This window comes from Columba livia, chromosome 3 (genome assembly GCF_036013475.1).
Source record: "Columba livia isolate bColLiv1 breed racing homer chromosome 3, bColLiv1.pat.W.v2, whole genome shotgun sequence".
Taxonomy (NCBI): domain Eukaryota; kingdom Metazoa; phylum Chordata; class Aves; order Columbiformes; family Columbidae; genus Columba; species Columba livia.
Genome location: NC_088604.1, coordinates 106,392,251 through 106,413,971, shown reverse-complemented (window position 1 = coordinate 106,413,971; position 21,721 = coordinate 106,392,251). Strand labels below are relative to the sequence as shown.

At 36.5% G+C, this 21,721-nt stretch overlaps 1 protein-coding gene across 31 annotated transcripts in view; it reads left to right on the top strand.

Annotated features, from left to right (window-relative positions):
• The window catches only part of NRXN1 (neurexin 1), a 733,302-nt gene that overhangs the window by 358,362 nt on the left and 353,219 nt on the right, over positions 1–21,721 (top strand). For 19 of the 31 annotated variants that reach the window (XM_065058802.1, XM_065058801.1, XM_065058799.1 and 16 more), the window contains 2 exons: positions 6,330–6,503; positions 12,100–12,219. In XM_065058802.1, coding sequence (XP_064914874.1) covers positions 6,330–6,503; positions 12,100–12,219 — 294 coding nt within the window. Of the gene's footprint in view, positions 1–6,329; positions 6,504–11,108; positions 11,136–12,099; positions 12,220–21,721 lie in introns of all 31 variants that reach the window. The other 12 variants (XM_065058785.1, XM_065058780.1, XM_065058776.1 and 9 more) reach the window with 1 other exon arrangement.

The following is a 21,721-nucleotide window of genomic DNA, read 5'->3' as shown; positions in this document are numbered from 1 at the left end:
TTTTTTATTAACTTGAATGGCTTATTCAGAGATACTGAAGGCAGTGTAGAATTGGGCTGAAGAGATCAGTTTTTATATTCTTTCCAAAAAGAGTGACTTGCCACCCCCCCCCCCCCTTTTTTTTTTTCCCTGTAATGGTTTTGCTTTGCTTGGTTATCAATACAGCGAATGTGGAAAATTGAAAGCCCACCTGTCCCATTGTATAACTGTCTCTTGCCCACAATACTTGAAGAGGCAGATAACTCAGCAGAGCTTAGACAAGTAAGCTAACTGCCCTTTCCCTTCTTAGGTAAGAGAGAGTCTAAAAGTGATGGAATTCATCATTCCAACAGGGAAAATATTTGAAAAGCCTACTTCCAAAAAAAAAAAAAGATAAAATTTCAAAATTTCAACCACAATCAATAGTGAAGATGCAGAATGGACTCTTCAAAGTGAATAAATGGGCATAAGCCATGAAGTTTATACATCATGTCTTCCCTCAAGTGCCTTTGCAAGTGGTAGACGAAATTCAGTCATGCTTGGCTCTAGCACCAAAGAGGCCTGTGAATGCACAGCAAGTGCATATTCTCTACTGTAAAGGGAGGTTTGAAAAGCCATATGCTGGAGCGTATGTGCTGCAGAAGCTGTGTGGATGCATCATTTAAGTCTTTGTCAACTGTCCTTCAATTTATTATTGGGTTATGATCACAGAAGGCTTCTCAATTTATTCAAAAAAGAGCAATTATATTTCATCAAAATTTTTAAAGAAACAAATGTTTTTTTTTTTTATATCGAACAAAAAGTAAACTTTTAGTCATGAATAATGAAAGTGGGGAGAGGCTCTAGAATTTCCACTCCTCTGCTGTTCAGGCCCAAATCCTTTTCTAAAGTGTTTGTTGAAACCCCACATCAGAGAGGTCACCATTCTGCTCTGCCAAGTGCATGAAGTAAATGGTAGATAGGTGCTTTTGTATAATATGCTGGAGAGGGGCGAAGGTCATTAAGGACAAGTAGACTCCAATATTTCAATGAATGTCAAAGGCACATAGATGCCTACCGGGCATTTTCATTTGATATAATATCCCTTGACTGAAGATAAGTTTGTCGTCTATTGTGTTTAAGTTGGTGCATATTCAGCTTGTGTGAGAGTAATTTATTTTCGCTTTTCAGTTGCCTCAAAAATACCATAAATTGGGATTATGCAGATCTTCTTAGGCTGCATTCCACATGGTACTTCATTGTGCAACCGTTAAGATACTACAAATAAATTTCTATTGGTCTTGTAACAGCAAATCATCTGTTTTATGAAAGACTTGAAGAAAGTGAGAACTTTTTTCTTTTGAGATTAGACATTTCTCATGCTATTTCTCAGTCTTTGCAGTCTTCATTCTTCTTTGCATGCCTGAGGGAAGAAGCTGTTACATGCTTAATCATTTTGAAATAACATATTTGGAGAAAAGTGTGCCTGACAACTGGGCTTTACCATAGATATATGTTCCTTCATATTTTAATATGTTATATAAAGAAATAGCAGAGAAGCCTGTTGTGCTTTCAGAACCCACCATGTTATCCATCTCTTTCTTGAGGAGTAACACTGCTCTAGTACACTGCAGAAGCACTCTTGTTCCTCTCCATAGTGGTGATTTAGTACAACGTGACATTTAAGAAGAAGACAGAGAAACAACTTCTAAAATGAAAGAGAAATGAAGAGAGTAACTGAAAGTACAGTTGAAACCAGCACCACTACAAGACGTGAAGGAACAGAATGTCAGCTTTTGGAGAGAGTGATGAATTTGAAGGTGCCTTTGTGCTGCCATAAAAAAAAATTCCAGGAATATTGTCTTTATGAGTTATGAAAAAGCCAAGCCACACTTCCTTCTACTGTTTTACTTGTTTCATTCATACACAGAACCATAGTTGAATGAATGGTGTTCATTTCTTGTCAAGAATGGTATTCAAGAAATTAATACCAGATATGTACAACAAAACATACAGATTTCAGAGAGCAAAGGTGCCTAACTATATCCTGGTTAAAATACTTTTTTCCCTCAGCAGTATTTACATGTTGTGGCTACCATTACAAACATGTGGATAACAATTCCCTCTCTACTAATGCTTGAACACTATGGTAGTCATTAAATTAAATGAATATTTTTTTCCACCAGCATGGGTCATGTAAGAATGCAGACATGAGTCAGGAAAGGAGGAAAGTCTATGGGATGACCTGTCAGCAATGTCAGTGGTGCCAAATAAGATACTTCTGCTACTTATTCAGAAAAGAAATAAATAGAACAGCATCTTCAGTTTGAATTTTACATTTCTTTGGTTTATCATTTGCAAAGCTTCGATTTTTAAGAAATGTATAGATGTGAGATAAAAAAAGATGAGTTATTACAGAAGAATTTGGCAGTATTTGTTTCACCAACAGTTGTGTGTGACTCACTGTTGTGTGGTGTTCTGTGTGTTTTTTCCAAAGTGTGATTCCAATAATGAATACATTGAGAACTTGCATTCCTTTATTAGCTAGCAATTTGTTTCCGTGTTAAATTCACTTGTTCCTCAAATCATAAATCAGCTCTAAGTCAGGAAAGAGGCACAGAGATGTAAATAAGAAAGCTCCTGTTGGAATAAATGAAGGTCTTAATTATCTGTAAAAGATATAAATTAAACCCACTAAACTCCTTTCTTTGTCAGCGCTTATGACATAACTGACCAGTACTGTTATTGCCATGATTTATAGGTCTAGCTCTGAAAGTGCTGCCTTCCATTTGATTCCTCTGACCTGCAATGAACATGGCAGTGGGAAATACTGCAGTATACTTTCTTTTTTGGTCTCAGAAAAAATGAAGAGAAGAAACAATCCTCCCTCTCTAAATAAAAGGGGATAACTCTGTGTACTGACTCCTAAATTGTGTAAGAAGAGAGTTGTGAGATTACGGAGTACCTGCTCTCAAATACAGTGCTTTATTTGAATCTTCTCTAGAGATCAGAAAGAAATCCCAGAGCACTCTGTTCCCTCACCCATTTCTTTACTGCCTGCTATTTTGTTTATGCCAGTTAATATAATTTCTATAAATTGGTTATTTTCCTTTATAAATTAAGGTATGGCAGGATGGTTATGAAAAAAATGAAGACTTTTTCAGAAATACATTTAAAAATAAAAATAAACTTCAGAAGAAAATAGTTGTACAAAAGGTAATAGATAAACTTTAGGTCCAGAAATTATTGTTAGCTTTGTAATACAAGTATATCCCTTTCTATATGTAGTGAAAAAAAATGTGCATCTATTGAAAGAATGAAACGGAAGAACTGTATTTTCCATTGTGCACGAGTCCTAAATGGTCACGCATTTTCAGTGGTTGCAGTATTGTGATAGTATGGCATTTCAGCTGTGGCTAGTTTAGATAGTATCATGATCTCATGCTGTTTTATCTGATGAACTGTTACTCCTTGCTTAATGAAACAACTTACATGTAATTCATAAGGGTAAGTAGGCAGATATATAACAAGGGATTAATCCTGTTTTAGAGCGTGTAACATTTCCAGTAGTAAAGCTGTACTTACATAAGAAATTAAAAAGAGGAAAAAACCTGTGAATTTATATCATACTATGTTGATTCCTCTGATCTCTTTTAGTGGCAGCAGGGACAAGCTTTATTTTTTCATTAACAATATTCTGGTGCTGTCTGAACTTGTAATGGATTGAGTTCTGTAGGAAGCTGTCTCCACTGAGCTGAACATGAAAATGATGCATGTGATTACCTGAAATAAAAGTAGCTATGCAAAACATTTGTGATGGCAGATATGAAAAAATAACCCAAGTGGAAAGATTTAAATAGTTTTTTTAAACAAATGTGAAATTTAATTCCTGAGCCCATCCCTTAATAAAATTTTGTCTCTGAGAGGAAGGGTGTTTTTATGCCAGCAGCAGAAAACTCAAACTACGTTTGATATTAAAAACTGGGAAAGATTCAGTCAATTGTAATAAAAAAAAATAGGTGCGTACACTTTATAAAAGGTAAAGTGTAATAGTGTGGCTGCTCAATACTATGATATGTATTAGTCTAGTGTATTTGCTAGTGCAAAAGTAGAACTCAACTTATTCGAAACCACAACAAAGTTAAAGTATTAATCAGAATGTGTCTTTGTGGAAACTATATGTTCAATAGCAGATAATGTTCAATTCTAATTATCAGTAGTCTTAAGGAACTGTAAGTAAACAGTGGAGTGACAGTTCATTTAGACTCAGCTTAATGTGTATATACTTCTGTGCATATAGTCCCTTTTTGAAAATATTCCAGTGTATATTTTCAGGAGCAAATATTCTGAGTTCAGATTCATATGCTGGCACACTGGTCTGGACTTCTACTGCTATTCATCATAACGGACAATTCCTGTATGACTATATATAGTAATCTCAGTATGCCTGAGGGATGCATCCTAGGAATTAGCAAAGGATTTATTTGAAAGTTTGTGGCTTTAAATGTTTAACCAATCACAGAATAAAAATGGTTGTTTGGAGTTTGTGTTGGGAGGTTTAAAAAGAGGTGGTGTGTGTCACGTCCAATGGACCAAGTTTAACCTTTTTAGTGTAGTTGTGATTTTCTTAATATTATTCTCTGGAGTTTCCCTCTTTTCAGTCTGTTAGAATCAATTGAGATTAATTATATCTCTGTTCTGAGCTGATGATGGCTGAAAGCCTGGAACCTCAGGAAATACTTTCTAGAGTTTCCAACTGTGAAAAAGCTGAAGAACCTTTATCATGAGGCAATGGTTTTTACTTGTTTCGAGTTCAGCTGGTTGAAAAATACAGAAGTTTTTCTGCTGTGAATGAATTACATCCCATTTTTGGGAACACAAGGATCACTATATTTTAATCTATCATGTCTGATATCATGCTTCTGAGATTTATACTGTACCTCAAAGCTCTTGAGGAAAGCAATGTCTTACTTTGCAAAGCTTGAGATTTCTGAATATATGATGCTATAACGGCTGCTAAGACTTCAGGTTGGATGGCTTGTAAGATTAATAATACACATGTTCCCAAGCTTTTTATCTCAATTTCACTAATTCAAATACAGTTGAGTTTTAGAACTGGTGTGTAGTGACTAAAAATTTTTCACAGTCTGATAGATATTTGTTTGTCTCAGGCCATTTCCTTGCATGCAAACTGTAAACCATTGCAAATAGCACTAAATTGCCCTCCCTTGCAAGTAAGCAAGTATGCCAGGCGAACCAGGAAAAGGTGTGACTGCATCTTATACTGCTAAAAGAGAGATTAAAATTAGCAACATGAGGTAGTGTTGATAGCTAGTACATTCTGAGTTCTGTCATTATAAAATCTGCCTCTGAAGCTTGGTAAACACTTTGGAAATGAACGATTTTGCATTTGAGGTGATGCAGAAGCATTATTTGGTAAGTCCTGTAGCCTAGGTTCCAAAATCATCCAGACTGAGGGACATACCAGAAAGCACAATGTAGATTAGAATGTATATACAGACAGTCTATTGAAAATCTATGCTTGCACAAAGCATGTCACCAGTGCGGATTTAATGCATAGATAAAGAATTTTGTCACTGAGTGATGCTCAGGAGTTAGATGCTCTCATAAGCACCTTTCTTCAAACAGGTTCAATGCTTCTCAGAAGCTCAGATGGTCCTTTCCCTGTGTGCCTCAGGAACTTACCTCTAGGCATGGTCAGAGCACTTGCACCAAGCTTGAGAAGATGGCTGCTTTTTTTGAGTTAGGGGACAGTTAGCAGGACATGACTGACATGTCCACATGACTGACACAGGGTATGAATATTGGTGGGGAGAATCAGTCATTTCACTGCTTAACAATGGTATCCCGAAGTTTCTCCTTAGATGTGTCCCTAAACCCTTTATTTCTTGGCATGTTTTTAAATGGATGATTCTGGATATATGGACTTCAGGTGGATCTTGTCTTTTATCTCAGTCTGCTGGATCCATAATCAGGATGATCTGTGGTCGTGTTCCCTGAGTGCGCTGACAGCGTGAATTGGTGCTAGATGGGTTTCTAGATGGCGATTCTGTGACATCTCTGAAATAGATCTATGTTTCCTGTATATATGAGCTGACACATAAATAACATGTCTAACTACTCCTAAATAATTAATCGTACAAATGTGAAGTCTACATATGCAATTAAAAACAATATAGTTCTGGAATGTCTTGTCAAATCATATATGCCATCAATGTTTTCTTCTACATTTATTTTGAAGAATGTTTTTCTGGGATACTTGTCATTCAGCACAAAAGAGCTAGAAGATCATGCAGGTGAAAGATTATCCAGGTTTTATCCTCTATCTAATATTTATTTCTCCTTACCAGGTGATTTGTATATTGGAGGAGTGGCCAAAGAAATGTATAAGTCCTTGCCAAAACTGGTGCACGCAAAAGAGGGATTCCAAGGCTGTCTTGCATCAGTTGACTTGAATGGACGACTCCCTGATCTAATCTCAGATGCTCTTTTCTGCAATGGGCAAATAGAAAGAGGATGTGAAGGTATTAAATATGCTAATATTTTTTATATTGCAGTGAAAGTATTGTGCAAATCCTGCAGAGTTTTGTTGATATGTACACACCATACATGGAGAGACTATGTTTTACCTGCTTCTAGGTGATCTTGTTTGACCCTTCCTTTTATAAAGACTGCACTATTTTTTGTATTATGGAGGCAAGTGTGCACTGTGCCCTCCAGCATAAAGATTGACGTGAGAACATGAGTTAACTTCTTAAATGTTTATATAGGTTCCAGCCTTCTCCAGTGGCAAGATACTTTGCATGTATTTTGTTTACTTCTGATGTATTTTAATTAATGATAGAAACAATAGCAATTAGCGCCAATGAAGGCCTTTGTATCTTCATAACACTTAGGCATTAGCTAATGCTGAGACATTAGCTAATTAATTCCATTTTTAAAGCAGACATTTTGGGTTTATTAATTCAAGGCTAATTTATGAAACTGTTTAAGATGAATCTTCATCTTCCATCTTCTCTATTTTTGCTCACCCCTGAGATTTCTATTGTCATGAGCCTTCCTATCTGAAATCAGTAACAGCCAAATATGTTTTATCTCACAATTTTTATGTCTTTGTTGACTCATCTGGGTTATAATGAAATTTAAGTGAGGATAGAATTAGAAGAGGTGTATTTCTAATTCAGGTGTGTCATTCTCTAGCTATTTCTCCAGCTGCCATTTAATCCCACGTTATTTTTACTATGATTTATGGAATAATTTAAAGCAATTATCTGTCCTTGCCTACATATTTTATTCACATAATTCTGAATTTTATGGCTATGTTCAATTTTATGTGTTCTCCCCTCTTTCAAGTGCCATTCTTCTCTGGACAGAAAAATGTGTAAATGACATTGTGGAATTCCAAGTTGGAATCTTGATGATTTTGATATCAAGTTTGTTAAATTTGTAAAAAGACATTGTAAAAACTACAAGCAGAGCTGGGGGCTTTTCTCAAGCTTAATGCGATAAAGCTTTTCTGGTGGATAAATTATCCTCTTTCGTTCTGCCTACAGTATGTTTGTAGAAGTGGAACTTCACCTGCTGCCTTTAGTTAACAGTATAAATTCTATTGTTAGCACATAGAAACATGTAAAATTCACAACTCATTTCTCCATAGCTTTAGTGTCTATTTATTTCTATCAGGAATGGAGAAATTTGTATAAATTAGTTTGTCACCGATTTTAGAAAATTAGATTCTGCTTTCTGAATGATGTTAGCAAGTTCCATGCTTGCACCATCCCTTCAGAGAATCAAAGTATGCCTTAAGTCTGTTATACATTTCATAACTTATTTTGAAATTATGTAATTTTCTAAATGAATTTATGTACTTCAAAGAAATATTGCCACAGGCATAGAGTGCAAGTTCACCTTCTAAATCAGTGTCATAACTCAGTTATCAGTGAATTTAATAAAGCTACCAACAATTTAATAAAGGCTATATAAATATTAGTCTTTTTTTGTTGGAGAGTCAGCTGTTTCCAACACCAAAATCATCTGCACAAGCAAAATGGTCAAACCAGATGTGCTGCCTGGCTCCCAGAGAACTTCCTCATCAAAAGTCTTTTGCCCACAGAAGAAAATCTTTGATGGCGTGGAATGAAATATTCCCTTCCAAATTTTCTGCTTAACCCTTGCAAGTTCACTCTTCCATCTCATTCGTTTACTTCAAGTCTTCCTGACTCACCTGTCAGCCTCTTGTCTGCAGACCATGGATCAAAAAAAGTTCTGACACTTAAAATATTATTTAAGTCACTTGCAAATTTAGATTCCTCCTAGAAGTCTCTTGTATGCCTCAAGCTGCCCAGAGCTCTGCTGCTCTGTGCAGACAGGACTGCCTCCACCCTTACAGAGCTGAGCAGTTTTGCATCTGTCTCATGCCGCAATGGGATCCACAAATTCTCTACGTCCCCTAAGATGTTGAGTTCAAGGAGCTCAGGACACAGCCACAGAAGTAATTTCAGAACAATAAATGTTATTCACTGCCACTCTCAATCCAAAAGACAGCTGGCCGTACTGGTGTGTATAATGCATTTATTAAGACAACAGCCTGCTGCAAAATCTTTCCTAAGAAGTGAGGCACTTGGATCCGATCTTCTTCAAACTCTTATGGGATTGAATTCCCCACCATTCTGGTATAGAAAAAAAATCCTGGGGTGAAAGCTCTTTTTTCTCACTTCTGTCGAACTGTGAAGCCATGACATACTACTAATTAGTTTTATCTGTTAGGAGTATGTTAGTATCTGTTAGGAGTAGGTATTTCTCAAAAACTTTACTGTCATCAGCGTGTGTTAAAAATTCTTTCTTTGGAATGTTTTTTGCAAACCCACATATGGGATTGGTGTGGCAAGTTGAAAGGCTTGCATTTCAAAGGTTCAGCCACAGGCAGATAGACATCTCTGTCCTCTATCATTGTGCATTGAATATAATTTACACTTGGCTGAATGCACCTTGTTGACAAATTTTCAATGGCTAGAACAGCTAGAAACATATATGTGCTAACTAGCTCATTGAATTGTTAACAGCAAACCCCAGAGCCAGGTTGCAAGTGCCAGCCCTGTTTTTCTCTAGTCAAAGGTATTGTACTTTCTTTAAATACTTTAAATAAAGCACAATTATAGCAATTACAGAATGATAAAAAAAAAACCCAAAACTTTTTATGTATTTAGGAGGAAAATGCACTGTGTACATTTGTATATGTCTATAATGTAAACTGTGCATTAAAAAAACTATATGAAAATTTTCAATGTATTAACATACATGATTCTTGGTAGCGAGATATGGAATTTTATAATGCTTTTAGTGTAATATATAGCATGTAAGCCATCACATAAGACAAATGTAAATAAGCGACCAAATCCAGTCAATTAAAAAGTCTGCAGTGAAGACTGAATACATTACAATATTTAAATAGAATGTAAATCAAAAGGTGAGTGCTTGAGAAGAGTGTATTACAATATTTTTACTAAATAGCTTAGTTCTGTAATATATAGGAAAATATGAACCTGCTATAGCAGATCTTATAGTATTTGATGACATTAAACAGTCCTCCTCTGTTCTTTAAACAAACAAATAAGAAAGCCTCTTTTTATTAAAAGAAATCCTTACATGTAAGCTAATCTTGATGTCAATTTTTTTTAATAATGACTACTATAGATAAGCAAATACTTCTAATAATCAATTTTATAAAAAGCAACATACCCTCTTTTTTAACAAGATTGTATTTTTTTCCAAATATGTAGGTTTTACAATACACTTTGTAGTGTGTTTACAGGGTCCTGCAGTTTATGTACTTTTAAGTCCTTGTGACTTTTGCTCTACTTTTGCAAAGATGAGGAAATTTAACGTTGCATAACTGAAGTGTAAATAAATGCATGAATATATAACATTTAAACACCTACAGATATTTTCACTTCATCTTTGTAAAGTTTCTGAGTAGCAGAGTCTGGTGAGAAAAAAATGTGTCTTGTCTTGTCAGCTGCGGGATTCTGTCATTATAATCCCCAGCTCAAGAAAGGGTGATGTAATGCCCAAATGTTTAAACTTCTGGGCTCAAACCTCAAAGAAAAGAAATCACTACCCTATGCCTGCCTACTGCAGTCAATTGGTTATGGGTAGTATTATTATTATTCAAACAGAAGGAAATAAAATAGTTAATAGTTTTGCTGCAGAAGGAAATAAAATAGTTAATGGTTTTGCTGAAGTGGGGATGCAGTGTACACTGCCCTCATTCTTAATCCCACTGGTGGCTGTTCAGGCCCTGACTCAGAGGTGGGCTGGAGCAGTGCCTCGTTTAAAGCAAGTGGCCATTGAACTGACTTAAATCATATTGATATCGATTTTTCTAAAACACTGGCAAATCAAAAGAAAATCTCACACTGAGATCTTTGAAGGAGCTGTAATGTGAAAGAAGGGTTAAGTGGATTTCTCTGTACAGGATGATTTAGGATATTTATATAGTCTTTGGACCAGTTTTGCCCTGTCATAAATTACTTGCAGTGGGAGTTTCAAATATTGATATGTCTTCTTCAAAACAATTTAGGAGAGTTTTATAATTCCAGAACCAAATTTTTCCTTGTGATGTCAAGAGTCAGTGTGAAATGTGTATGTGAGCTCACAGTAATCTGTAGTTCATGGTCTGTATTCCAGTCTTCATTCACCAGTCATGAGGAAAGGGCTAAAAAAAAGAAAGACCAGAAAGAATGACAGTGCTAATTATTCTTGAATTCAGTGTATCTGAACATGACAAATGGCTAGTCAGAATTCAGCCATGCATTTACTCTGCTAATGCATTCATATCTATCCAAGGAAGAAGAAAAAAAAAGCTTTTAATTTGCCTTCATTACATGTCATCAGCTCAATTAACCATTATATTTGTAGTAAAATACTGGCAAATTACTGCTTTCTTATTTTGGCTTGCCTGAAGATTTATGGCTATTAGCATTAATTTGTTTGCATTATATGGCATTTCTTTCTCTCTTTAACAGCAGCATGCACTTTACTCTGAATGTTTTTTTTCTGTGTTTGCTGCCATTTCAATATTGCTTACTAACATTTAATATATTTTGCTTTTTTTTATTTTGCTGACAAAGTTGCATTGATGAAAGCTGATTTGCAAGGTAGATAGCCCTGTGTGTATTAAACAAGACTGAAACCCCAATGCACAGTTTTATTTCTGCAGTAAATGCTCTGTACCTTTCAGAACTAAAATATGTCATTTTATTTCAAATTTTGTCTTTCACACCTCTAAAACAATGGGCTACATGAACTTTCATTTTCAAGCATAGCTTGCATAAAGGCTTTCAGTCTTGAATATGTTTGTATAGTGATTGCTTTAGTGCTTTGATCATTCCTTTTCAAATTTCTTTATAATTCAGTAGTCTAGTTATGATTCTCTAGAAATAAAGTAGCTTTGTTTTTCATGCATATATCACATTTTGGCATGCCAGTTCATTAGTAGTCTGATTTTATGCATTTCCCCTTTAAAAAGCAACCTGCATGGGATCCCTGAAGCATGTGAATCAGTACTTGCCAACATTCTTGCCAAAAAATCCCAAACTCATCTTAATTTCAGACCTAAATCATTTAAAATAATTTGTGGGATTAAAACCATTGTATAGTGTAGCTTCATTTTTAAAAATATTTTATTTTGGTTTTAATTTTATTTTCCAATCTTTACTTTCGTCTCTCAGAGCTTTGATTTCTGTGGCATCTGGCTTTACTGTTTGAAATGTGTTTACAGGAAAAAGTAATCCTGAAGTTTTTAGAAAATATTTAGCCAGTTAATGGTCTAATATGAGATTAACAAATAGCTTGCAACAAAGTTGATATTCCCACTGTACCTGGAATAACTCTGCTTCAGTTTGTGTATTCTTTTGTGTTTAACACGTCAGTTTTAAAACTAAAGAAAAACACCCTTTTAATATTAAGTGCTGCTACAAAATCAGCAAGTTTATGTGTGTTTTACTTGTTAACTCTTTGTTCATTTGTTTTGAGATGTTGGCAACTAGTTCATGTGATCCAGTGAGTAATACCTTTCTTTGGAAGACAAAGTGCAAGTCCTTTTTTGTATATTCTCATCAGGCCCAAGCACAACATGCCAAGAGGATTCGTGCGCAAACCAGGGCGTGTGCTTACAGCAGTGGGATGGATTCAGTTGTGACTGCAGTATGACCTCCTTCAGTGGACCACTATGCAATGACCGTAAGTACACTAAAAATTGCTGATCTGAGCACTCAAGTGCTTTAGGACAATATTATTTTAATACTAGATATTTAAATGAACTGGCAAACCCTGTGAAAATCTGTAAGGTTTGTAAGAAGAGCATAGCTAAGCTATACAGTATAAATTTTGGACAATGTGCAGTATCAAACACTGACAGAGTTTGGTTTTATTACACTTGATTGCATGTCTGATATACTGATGGTTACCTGGTTGAAATAATCTCTTTGCTGCATAAATGTTACAAATAGGTTTTTTTTTTTCCCTTATTGAAAAACCCTTTTGCATTTTATTATCTTAAGCTATATTGTAATTTTGTAGCATTATATCATGAGGGCTATAATTACTGTGAAACAGTTGACAAGGCTCGTTATCTCCCTTTGTAGATTTCTTTAGGTGACACATTAAGCGTGCCAATAATAAAAGCTTGCCGAGTATTTTAGTTCTTTTAGATTTCATCTGAATAAAACTACATAACATACACCAACCATCTGGTCTTTCAGGAAAAGCTTAAATGTGTCAAAAATAAGGGCCCTGATTCACCAATGTCATAATCTAGCTTTATTTCAATCTAGCCTTATTGATCTAAATAGAATTATGCAGAAATGAAATTGGAATAGTAATGCAAGAGCCATAATAATTCATGGTAACTCATTGAAGTGAGCTACTGAGTTTTCTTTTTTACTTGTCACATTTGAAATTTCCAAATGTTGCACATTTTTATATCCTCATGAAGAGGGAATTTCTTTAAGGCCAAGCATTTTTATTTCTATTTGTATAAATTTATCTGAATGAGTGACTGATGGTATAAAGTGATGGCAGAACTGTCAGGCGTTTTGGATTTTTATGTCTTGTTCTGGTTCTCCAGTCTACAGCAAGGTGCACCTTCTTGAACAAACCCTAACAGAATAAGTATAATTTGAAAAGCTTCTGGCTTGAATTGTATCTAGTACAAGGCTAGAAAATGAACTGTATGCAAAAGCTACATTACTAATTCTAATGAAAGTTTCAATTTCCTACTCCTGACCATGTTTGAAAACTATGGAAAGGTCTCACCACAGTCTGTTTCTCTGAAGTTGCTGTCATGGTAGAAATGAAATGTGGAATCAAAAAGCTTTTGATAATTTGAGCAAAGATTTTGGTTTATTTTATGTATATGATTCTGCCCTTCCTAGCAATGTGAGTGATTAGTCATACTGCTAAACTCATATTTTTAAAGATTTAAGTCCCCTATCTGCTACAGTAGAAAATGTTTTGGTTTTTTTCTGTCTTACTTTTAGGTTATTTCTGTTCTTCTCTGATCTTCCAAAAGTAACTAATAACTTCTGTGTTCCACATCTAGCAAAGGAAAAACTCTGCTTATAAGTTTGTTTTAATACTAACTGATGTCTGGACCTGGAATATTCTATGAATTATTTCTCTGAGTGACAGCTATTGCATAAATCTGGCGAGCTGATAAACTCACATAAGAAAGATATTTACCAAACCGTGAAGGCTTGTTTGTATGGAAATGTTATGGACTACATTGCACACAATCAGATAATTTTCAGTATACTATTTATGATGCTGGCTGCCAAAAATACTTACATTTTTCCCAGATAATTTTTGTTGTTGTTGTTATTTTATCACAAACATGAAATATAAATTTATCCTAGATGTGAGTGGTTTGTAATACAATGCAGAGTCTGGTAAATATGTTTGATTTCTGCTTTATCTTGGCTCCTTAGGTCAGTTCAGATACCAAAAATCTGCAAAGCAAATCTAATGAGAGATTTTTCAAACTGGTGCATGTGAGGGAAAGGAGTAGAAATGATGTTGTAATCTCCATGTCATCTAGATGCTCCTAGACTGCGTTCAGCTGTGTTTGGCAAGAGCATAATGAAAAGAGGAATGATGAAATGTTGCTACAGCTTTTAGTAACTTGCGTAGGCTGCGTACCACAGGCTAAACTTCTGCAGCACTGAAGTAAGACAAATTCCCTCCATGTGAAGAAGATTATTTCAGCGACAGGTCTGGAATAGCACCTGCTTGTTGCTGAAAAATGCACCCCCTTTAGAAGGATGTAGGCATGTTGCTGAGCAGTGCATGTGAGCATGTTTCCATTGCAGATTGTGCATGGAGCGATGCTGGTTGACAGAAGCCGAAATCTAACCCAGTATTGTTACACAGACAGGCCCTTGGCTTACTTTTCATTTGAATTTACAGTTTTATGTAAAATGGAGTATTCAGGGCATCACAATCTCATAGCTAGAGTTCTTTGGTTATCAAACCGCAAAACTGACCACTTAAAAATAAGCGTTAGTGGTCATAAGAGAAAGAGTTAAAAGTACCCGGTTAATGAAGACTTGCATCCCTTCTACAATGGATGTCCATGTCCAGGTGTTGGCAGCAGGGTGGCTTCAGTGAGGAGTCAGGGACTGCCCCGTGCCAAGCACAGCCAGCTCCAGCGGTCACACCACAGGGCACAGCTGAGTCCCTCAGCCAATATGGTGATGCCTCTGTGAAAACACGCTTAGGAAGTATGCCACTCTTACCAAAATGCAGGACAGATGAATGAGGAGGGAACATAAAAGAGTGAGAAACAGCAGACAGAACACTGAGGTCAGCGCAAGAGTGAACAAGCACCTGGGTGGGAGTTTGTCCCTCAGCCAGGATTAACCCACCACACTTCTCCACTATGTTGTTCCACCAGTTCTTATGGAACATATTTGAGTAGAAATTTCAGAGTGACAAAATAGCTGAGGTGAGAGAGAACCTGTGGAGATTGTCTAGTCCAACCCCTCTGCTTAGAGCAGAGTCAGCTAATACAGGTTGTTCAGGGCCATGTCCAGTTGGGTTTTGAATATCCCTAAGGATGGAGACTCCACAACCTCTGTAGGTAACCTGTACCAGTGCTCAGTCACCCTCACGGCACAAACATTTTCCTTATATTTAAATGAAATTTTGTGTATTTCAGTTGCACCTCTTGCCTCTTCTCCTGTCATTGAGCACCTCTGAGAAGAATCTGTGTATGTCTTCTTTACCTCCAACCCATCAGGTATTTTAAAATATCACTGACAGGATCCCCACTGAGCCTTCTCTTCTCCAGGCTGAACAGTCCCTGTTCTGTCAGCCTCTCTTCAAGCTTCAAGCCCTTAATTGTCTTTGTGGCCCTTTGCTGGACTTGTTCCAGTGTGCTAATGTGGCTCCTGCACTAGAAGCCCAGCACTAGGCGATAGTGCTCCAGATGCATGTCAGCAGTGCTGAGTAGAGGACAAGGATCACATCCCTCAAACTTCCTTCCTGTTCAACTCAGTGTCTACGAGGACGCCCAGATCCTTTTCTACAAAGCTGCTTTCCAGCTGGTCAGGCCCGGGCCTGCCCTCATGCATGGAGTTATCCCTCCTCAGGTGCTGGATTTGGCATTTTCCTTTGTTTTATGAGGTCCTTGTCAGCCCACTTCTCCAGCTTGTCAGCGTTCCTCTGAATGGCAGCACACGCATCTGATCTATCAACCGCTCCTCCCAGTTTTGTATCATCTGTAATTTGCATTAATGTGCACAAAATACCTTGCTGCATTTGAGTTGATAATTTCAGCGTGTTGCCCGTAGTAACCTCAATGCATGAAGATTTGACATGCATCATTCCTAGACTTTACAAATGTGAATGTTTCACATGTATCATTCTTGTCTTTAATTTCCAAAGCAGAGCATTTGGAAAATAATGGAAAAAATAGTTTCTCGAATAGTATTATAGTACATTCTACTAACACAGTGTGCAAGAATTTTTTATAATCTTTCCTATAGCATCAAATTGTTACTCCTGTGCTGTTCAGTGTATTATTCCAGATGAAAATGTGCACTTTCTTTGAAAGTTCTCTCAAAACAAGCACCATGTGAGGCAGGTTGTTTTTTTCCCAGTCCAAGAGTATCCTGTGTGTCTCAGCTATAGATAAGTTTAAGGAATGTCCTCCTATGGAAAATTACCTGGACCAGCCAAGGGTAAAGCTACAGTTTTACAAATGTAAACTCTAAACCCACCGTTTAATCCACAAAAATTTTGCTTAGTTGCAAATCTCAGTACTCCACTAGAGTGAGTATGGAGTGCCTGTAGACTGTAAACTTCTGTGGTGGCACAGGTAGGAACATTCTGTGTTCTGCAGTTTCCTATTTACTGGAAGATAAACAAGGCAGGGGAAGTTTTGATCTCAAAATTGTATATACAGATTATAATTTTATTTTTTGATGTGATGTGTCATGTGGGTACTCAGGACAACAGTTCTCTTTAGATGTGATAGGCAGAAGTGTAACACTGATGAGTGTAAAGCAGACCAGTAGCAGTTGTTCCTACAAAATGAGATTACATAAAAGAATGTACTAAAAGGACAGCTAATGGCTGTTCTTACAAATGGTTGGCTGCATGCAAGTGGTCTGAGAAAATACAGCATGAACATTGTAACTATTTCTAAGAGCAGGTTATGTAGTGAAAACTATCTTCCCAGAGAATTCAGGGTTGAAAATTACTCTGGCAAAACAAACAAACAACAACAAATCTTAAGATATTATTTGTTTTCTATAAATTTACGTATTTTTTTACTCAGGCAGTCTTTAAGCATAGCCATATTAGTGAATGTAATGGCATGTTTGTGGAAACAAATACTGCTATTATGGCATAGAAAACAACAGACATAATAACATTGTCACATTACATTAGTATAGAAATGTTCTGTGACAAATTACAGGTCAGCTTCAACACTGTCTGTTACCATAAGGAAATAATCTATTGGCGTTGTACTTGTGATGGTATAGCTAACACTGCATCAACACTTCCATTAAAATCAATCTCTGAAGGGTTAGAACTTCACCACGTGGTCTCTTCTGACTAGGAATTTGACATTTTCAACCACTGTAACAAAACTTTTTCTAAAAGTTCTCTGATTTTATTTTGACTCTTTACCAGGGAAAATCAAAAGCCCTCATTTAAATGGAGAACTGTGTCAAAGTTAGAAAACAGGTTCATGTAAAACATTTTATTTTCTTGATATTTGGTTGCATTCTAGAGATACTGCCTATCAGCTAAGACTGTATCTGTAGTGATGACTATATTTTATCTTCAAGTGTGTTTGAATGTTATAATAATTGGATTTTGGGACAATTTAATTAGAGGTTGGACAAGGAGTTCAAGGAAGACCTGCTAGGGAAAGATGGAATCCACCTGTCAAGATGCGGCAAAATCATCTTTGCCACAAGCTGGCCAGCCTAGTAAGCAAAGAACCAGGACTAGGAATGGTGGGAAATGGAGATGACAATTCACAAGAAAGCGAGAGAATAGTGGACTGAATGTGACAGGAATGTGTGGAGCTCTGCCCAGGGACAAGTGATGAGCCAGCTGAGAGCTTATGGGTAAGGGTTAGAGGGCAGGCCAAAGTCTAATATGATGTGATAGGTATCTGCTACAAACTGCCTGATAAGGAGATAAAAATAGGTGAGGCTTTCTTCAGACAAGTTGAAGAAGCCTCATGTTTGCAGACCTTGTCCTCATGAGGGACTTGAATTACACCAGTATCTGCCAGAGGGGCAACAGAGCAGGGCACAAACAATATAGATATCTGGAGTGCATTTATTTGCTGACACAGGTGATCAAGGAGCTGATGAAGGGCGACACACTGCTAGACCTCATATGTACAGACAAGGAAGAATGGATCAGGTTTTTTGTACTCAGGAAGCTGAGGTTCTTGAGAGGTAGGAGAAAGACAAAAAGCCGGAACACCATGCTGGACTTCAAGAGAGCAGACCTTGGCCTATTCAGGGACCTGCTTGGAAGAATCCCATAGGGCCCAGGAGGACTAGTAGATTTTCAAGGATCACTTCCTTGAATCTGAGGAACCCTCATATACAACCTCATGCACAGAATATCAAGCAAAAGTGGCAAAAGGCAGGAGGAGTACCTGACAAAACTCAAACATTAAAAGGGAGTGTACAAGAGGTGGAAGCAGGATCACGTGGCCCAGAAAGAAAGTAGAGATGCTCTCCGTGCATGTATGGATGGTGTTAGGAAAACCAAGGCCCACTTGGACGTTAATCTGACAAAGCATATGGAGGGGTGACAGGAAGGGCTCTGACCAGCAGTGAAAGATCAGAAAAATGTGGGCTTACAACTGAATGGGGTGAGAGGCCCTCATGGCAAGGGACAATGAAGAAACCAAGGTACTGAGTCTTCTTTGCCTTGGTCCTTACCAAGACCAGGCTGTAGCACTTTCAGCAATCCCAGGTCCCTGAGACCAGTGGCAAAGTCTGGGAGAGGACTAAACTTGGTGGAGAAAGATCAGGTGAGGGAATATCTAAACAAAGTAGACATATCCGGAGACCTGATGGGAGGCATCCATGAGTATCATAGCAATGCTGCTCTTGATTATCTACAAAAGGTAATGGCTATTGGGGGCTGTTCCTGAGAACTACAAAAAAAGTAAATGTTTCTCCTGTCTTCAAGAAGGAAGACCCAGGAAACTATAGGCTGTGCAGGCTCACCTTGATCACTGCCAAAGTGATAGAGAAAGTCTGCCTGAAAGCCATTTTCAAACATACTGGGGACAAGACAGTTATTAGGGGTAGCCAGTATGGATTTATGAAGGGGAAATAATGTGTTATTAAATGACAGTGGATTCGGTACTTAAGTATTTGTTGTATTTTGCTAAGCTGACAATCTGTGTTCTGATTTGCAACCAAGCTGAGCACTCAAAATTGAGACTGCAACAAGTATGTTTCCAAAAAGTCAAATCCTAATTATTTCATATTGAGCACACCGAACAGTGGATACTTTTGTCTGTTACTGAGGATAGTAGAAACGAGGCATTTTAAAAATACATTAGTGTTAAAGTTTATGAGAGAATTGGATATTAGAGTATTTGACATTATAAAAATTCCAGGAGGAACTGAATTATCGTCTCTTCAGTGTAGCATTTGGAGAGTGCGTAAGTAATATTGAAGTTATACTTTGAACCACAAAACCCCTAAATATTAAGTCAGCATTCAACTTCCGCAATAAGTGAGCAGTTTTATAAACACCAGCCTTCTTTACAGAAGAACTCTGAGCAAAACAGGCAAATTCTGCAACCAGAGTCTTACTTGTTATGTTATAATCCATATGCAAGGAAGGGTAATTTAATATTGCACACAGAAGTGCGCACCTGGCTTTCCTTAGGTTTGCAGTGTTTTGTGTTTAATATTGTGTGTGTGTATATTATTTTAAAAAATCACACACTATAGTGTATAAAAAATAAGAATATTATTTTCTCTTATCCATGTTACTTTTACAGTCTTCTGAACTACCATATTCTGTTGAGAATGGATGGTCATTCTCTTCTCACAATGTCTTCCTTCTTTTGTAATGGAAATCAGAGGGTAGTACTCACATAATCTCTGTTTACATTATCAGTCTGGTATTACACAAATGATGAATTTAAATGATCTTACTGCATGTATTTCTTTCACATGTATTAATTGTTTTAACTGTTTCGGGTACTGCATCTTTTGGACCTTTTGACACCTAGAGTGTTAAGGTCAATCTTAATGCTACTTTTGTGAGAAAGATATATACAAAATAAAGAAGCATGATTAAACCAGTGACCAAAAGCTAAACCTTAAAAGACACTCAATAGTTCTTTCCAAAATAATATTACATATTCCTAGCTAAGACTTTGTAGCTGCTAGCTACCAATAAAGGTATAACCTGCTATTAAGAAAAGTGATAGAAAATTCCTCAGAGTACTTTAAAACACATTTGATTTCCATCTCCAGTAACTGAGAATTAAAAAATCTGTCCCTGATAATATACCAGTCCAAATACTTCATATGATTATTTTGCCACAGAGGCTCACAGGACACAGGAGAAATAAAGATAGCTGTACACAAAATTACAATGCAGGGCAAGCTGCTGGAATGATCTAATTGAAGAAATTTTAATTTGTTTCATTTATCTTATCCAATATCTCTCTGTAATGAATATCTGGAATTTCTGGTGACAAGTATCAGTGGCCTGATTTGTATAAACTTCAAAGGAAATAGGGCTTCACACGGGCAGTCTTGAGAATGTAGAGATGTTTAAGTGTTTAGGAGGATTAGAAAATCTGTAAAAAGAGCAAGGAAAGCAAGAAGTGTTGCCTGTGAGCCATGGCTGTGGACCAAGATCACTTTTTTAAACTTTTTTCTTTTTACTGGAATCCTAATCAGGATAGGCTGCACCTTGAACTGTCCGGTTCCTGTGATGTATTAGGGGAGCACAGGTTGCTCCAGCCAGAACTATGGTGTGTGATGCACAGATAACATTTTCTCAAGGTTTTAGTGGCCCAGTTCTATCAGGTTTTGTCTTCCTCTGTTTTATGTGGGTTTTGTAGTATGTAAATTTTGTCTTTTCCTGAAGATATATCAGTGTATTAATTATGCAAGTTAACAGGCATGCTTTTCTTGACAGTCTGAAAGCAAGTTTTAGAATTTTTTTTTCATTTTACCATACAAATTCTGGAGTAGTTAGTTCAATGAACTCTCCATGCCTAAAATAATTAAGTAGTTTCCATTTTCTTAAGTACATTACAAACTATCCTTTTAAAAAATGAAAATAATAAAAAGTTGTTTGGCAATGATTGCAGAAACTCTTACATCTGAGAATATTTCTAACAAGCAGTAATAAATAAAGTTTTAAGTGGGATTCTTGATACAGAAAAAGCCAAAAAGGAGATTTCAAGGTAGCCAGAATTCATAGTTATAGTTGTGCTTGTAGCTCAGATAGAAGCAATTATGCAACATTTCTGCCCAACTCTGAGGTATTTTCTATTTCACAATATTAAAAATGGAACATAGTGTCAGAAATTTCCAAGCTTATCTCTGCCTCTGGAGGAATCAAGGGAATCATTAAATTGGATTTTAGTATGTCAATAATATCTTTCTCTTATTAACAGCATAATAATTTTGTAAGTCAAATGCTAGGAGTGTTTCCAGTGTCATAAAGGTGAAAATTATTAAGGGTTAATTGCATATATTCTCATGGAACTAAAATTGTTCTGTTCAGTATCATTAGATTCCTTTCTCTAGAACTTTCAATTATTACCATTTAATAACAACTATGTACAACTGAGGCCTTAAATTTGTGTAGCCAAAAGCTATTCGGAGTCATAAGCATACTGGACAAGCGCTCTCACTGTTCCTTCTCACAGATTTCTCTGAACATTCCAACAATATAATATATTATAATCAGTTTCAGGTACCTAGTAGTTTTCTGAAGAAGATTAATTACTATACATGGCACAGCTAGAGCAGCAGTTTTAGCTCTGTAATGGTGTCAGTCATTCTTTTCCAACAAACGCAAAAAAAGTACAATGAGTAAGTGCTAGGTTTTTGAATAGATGACAACTGCAAGGGTCACAAATGGTAAGAAAGAAGAAGAAAAAGCTTTCCCAGGCAGTGTCTTCTATAACCCATAGCAAGAGAATAGCTCAAAATGTATATATAAC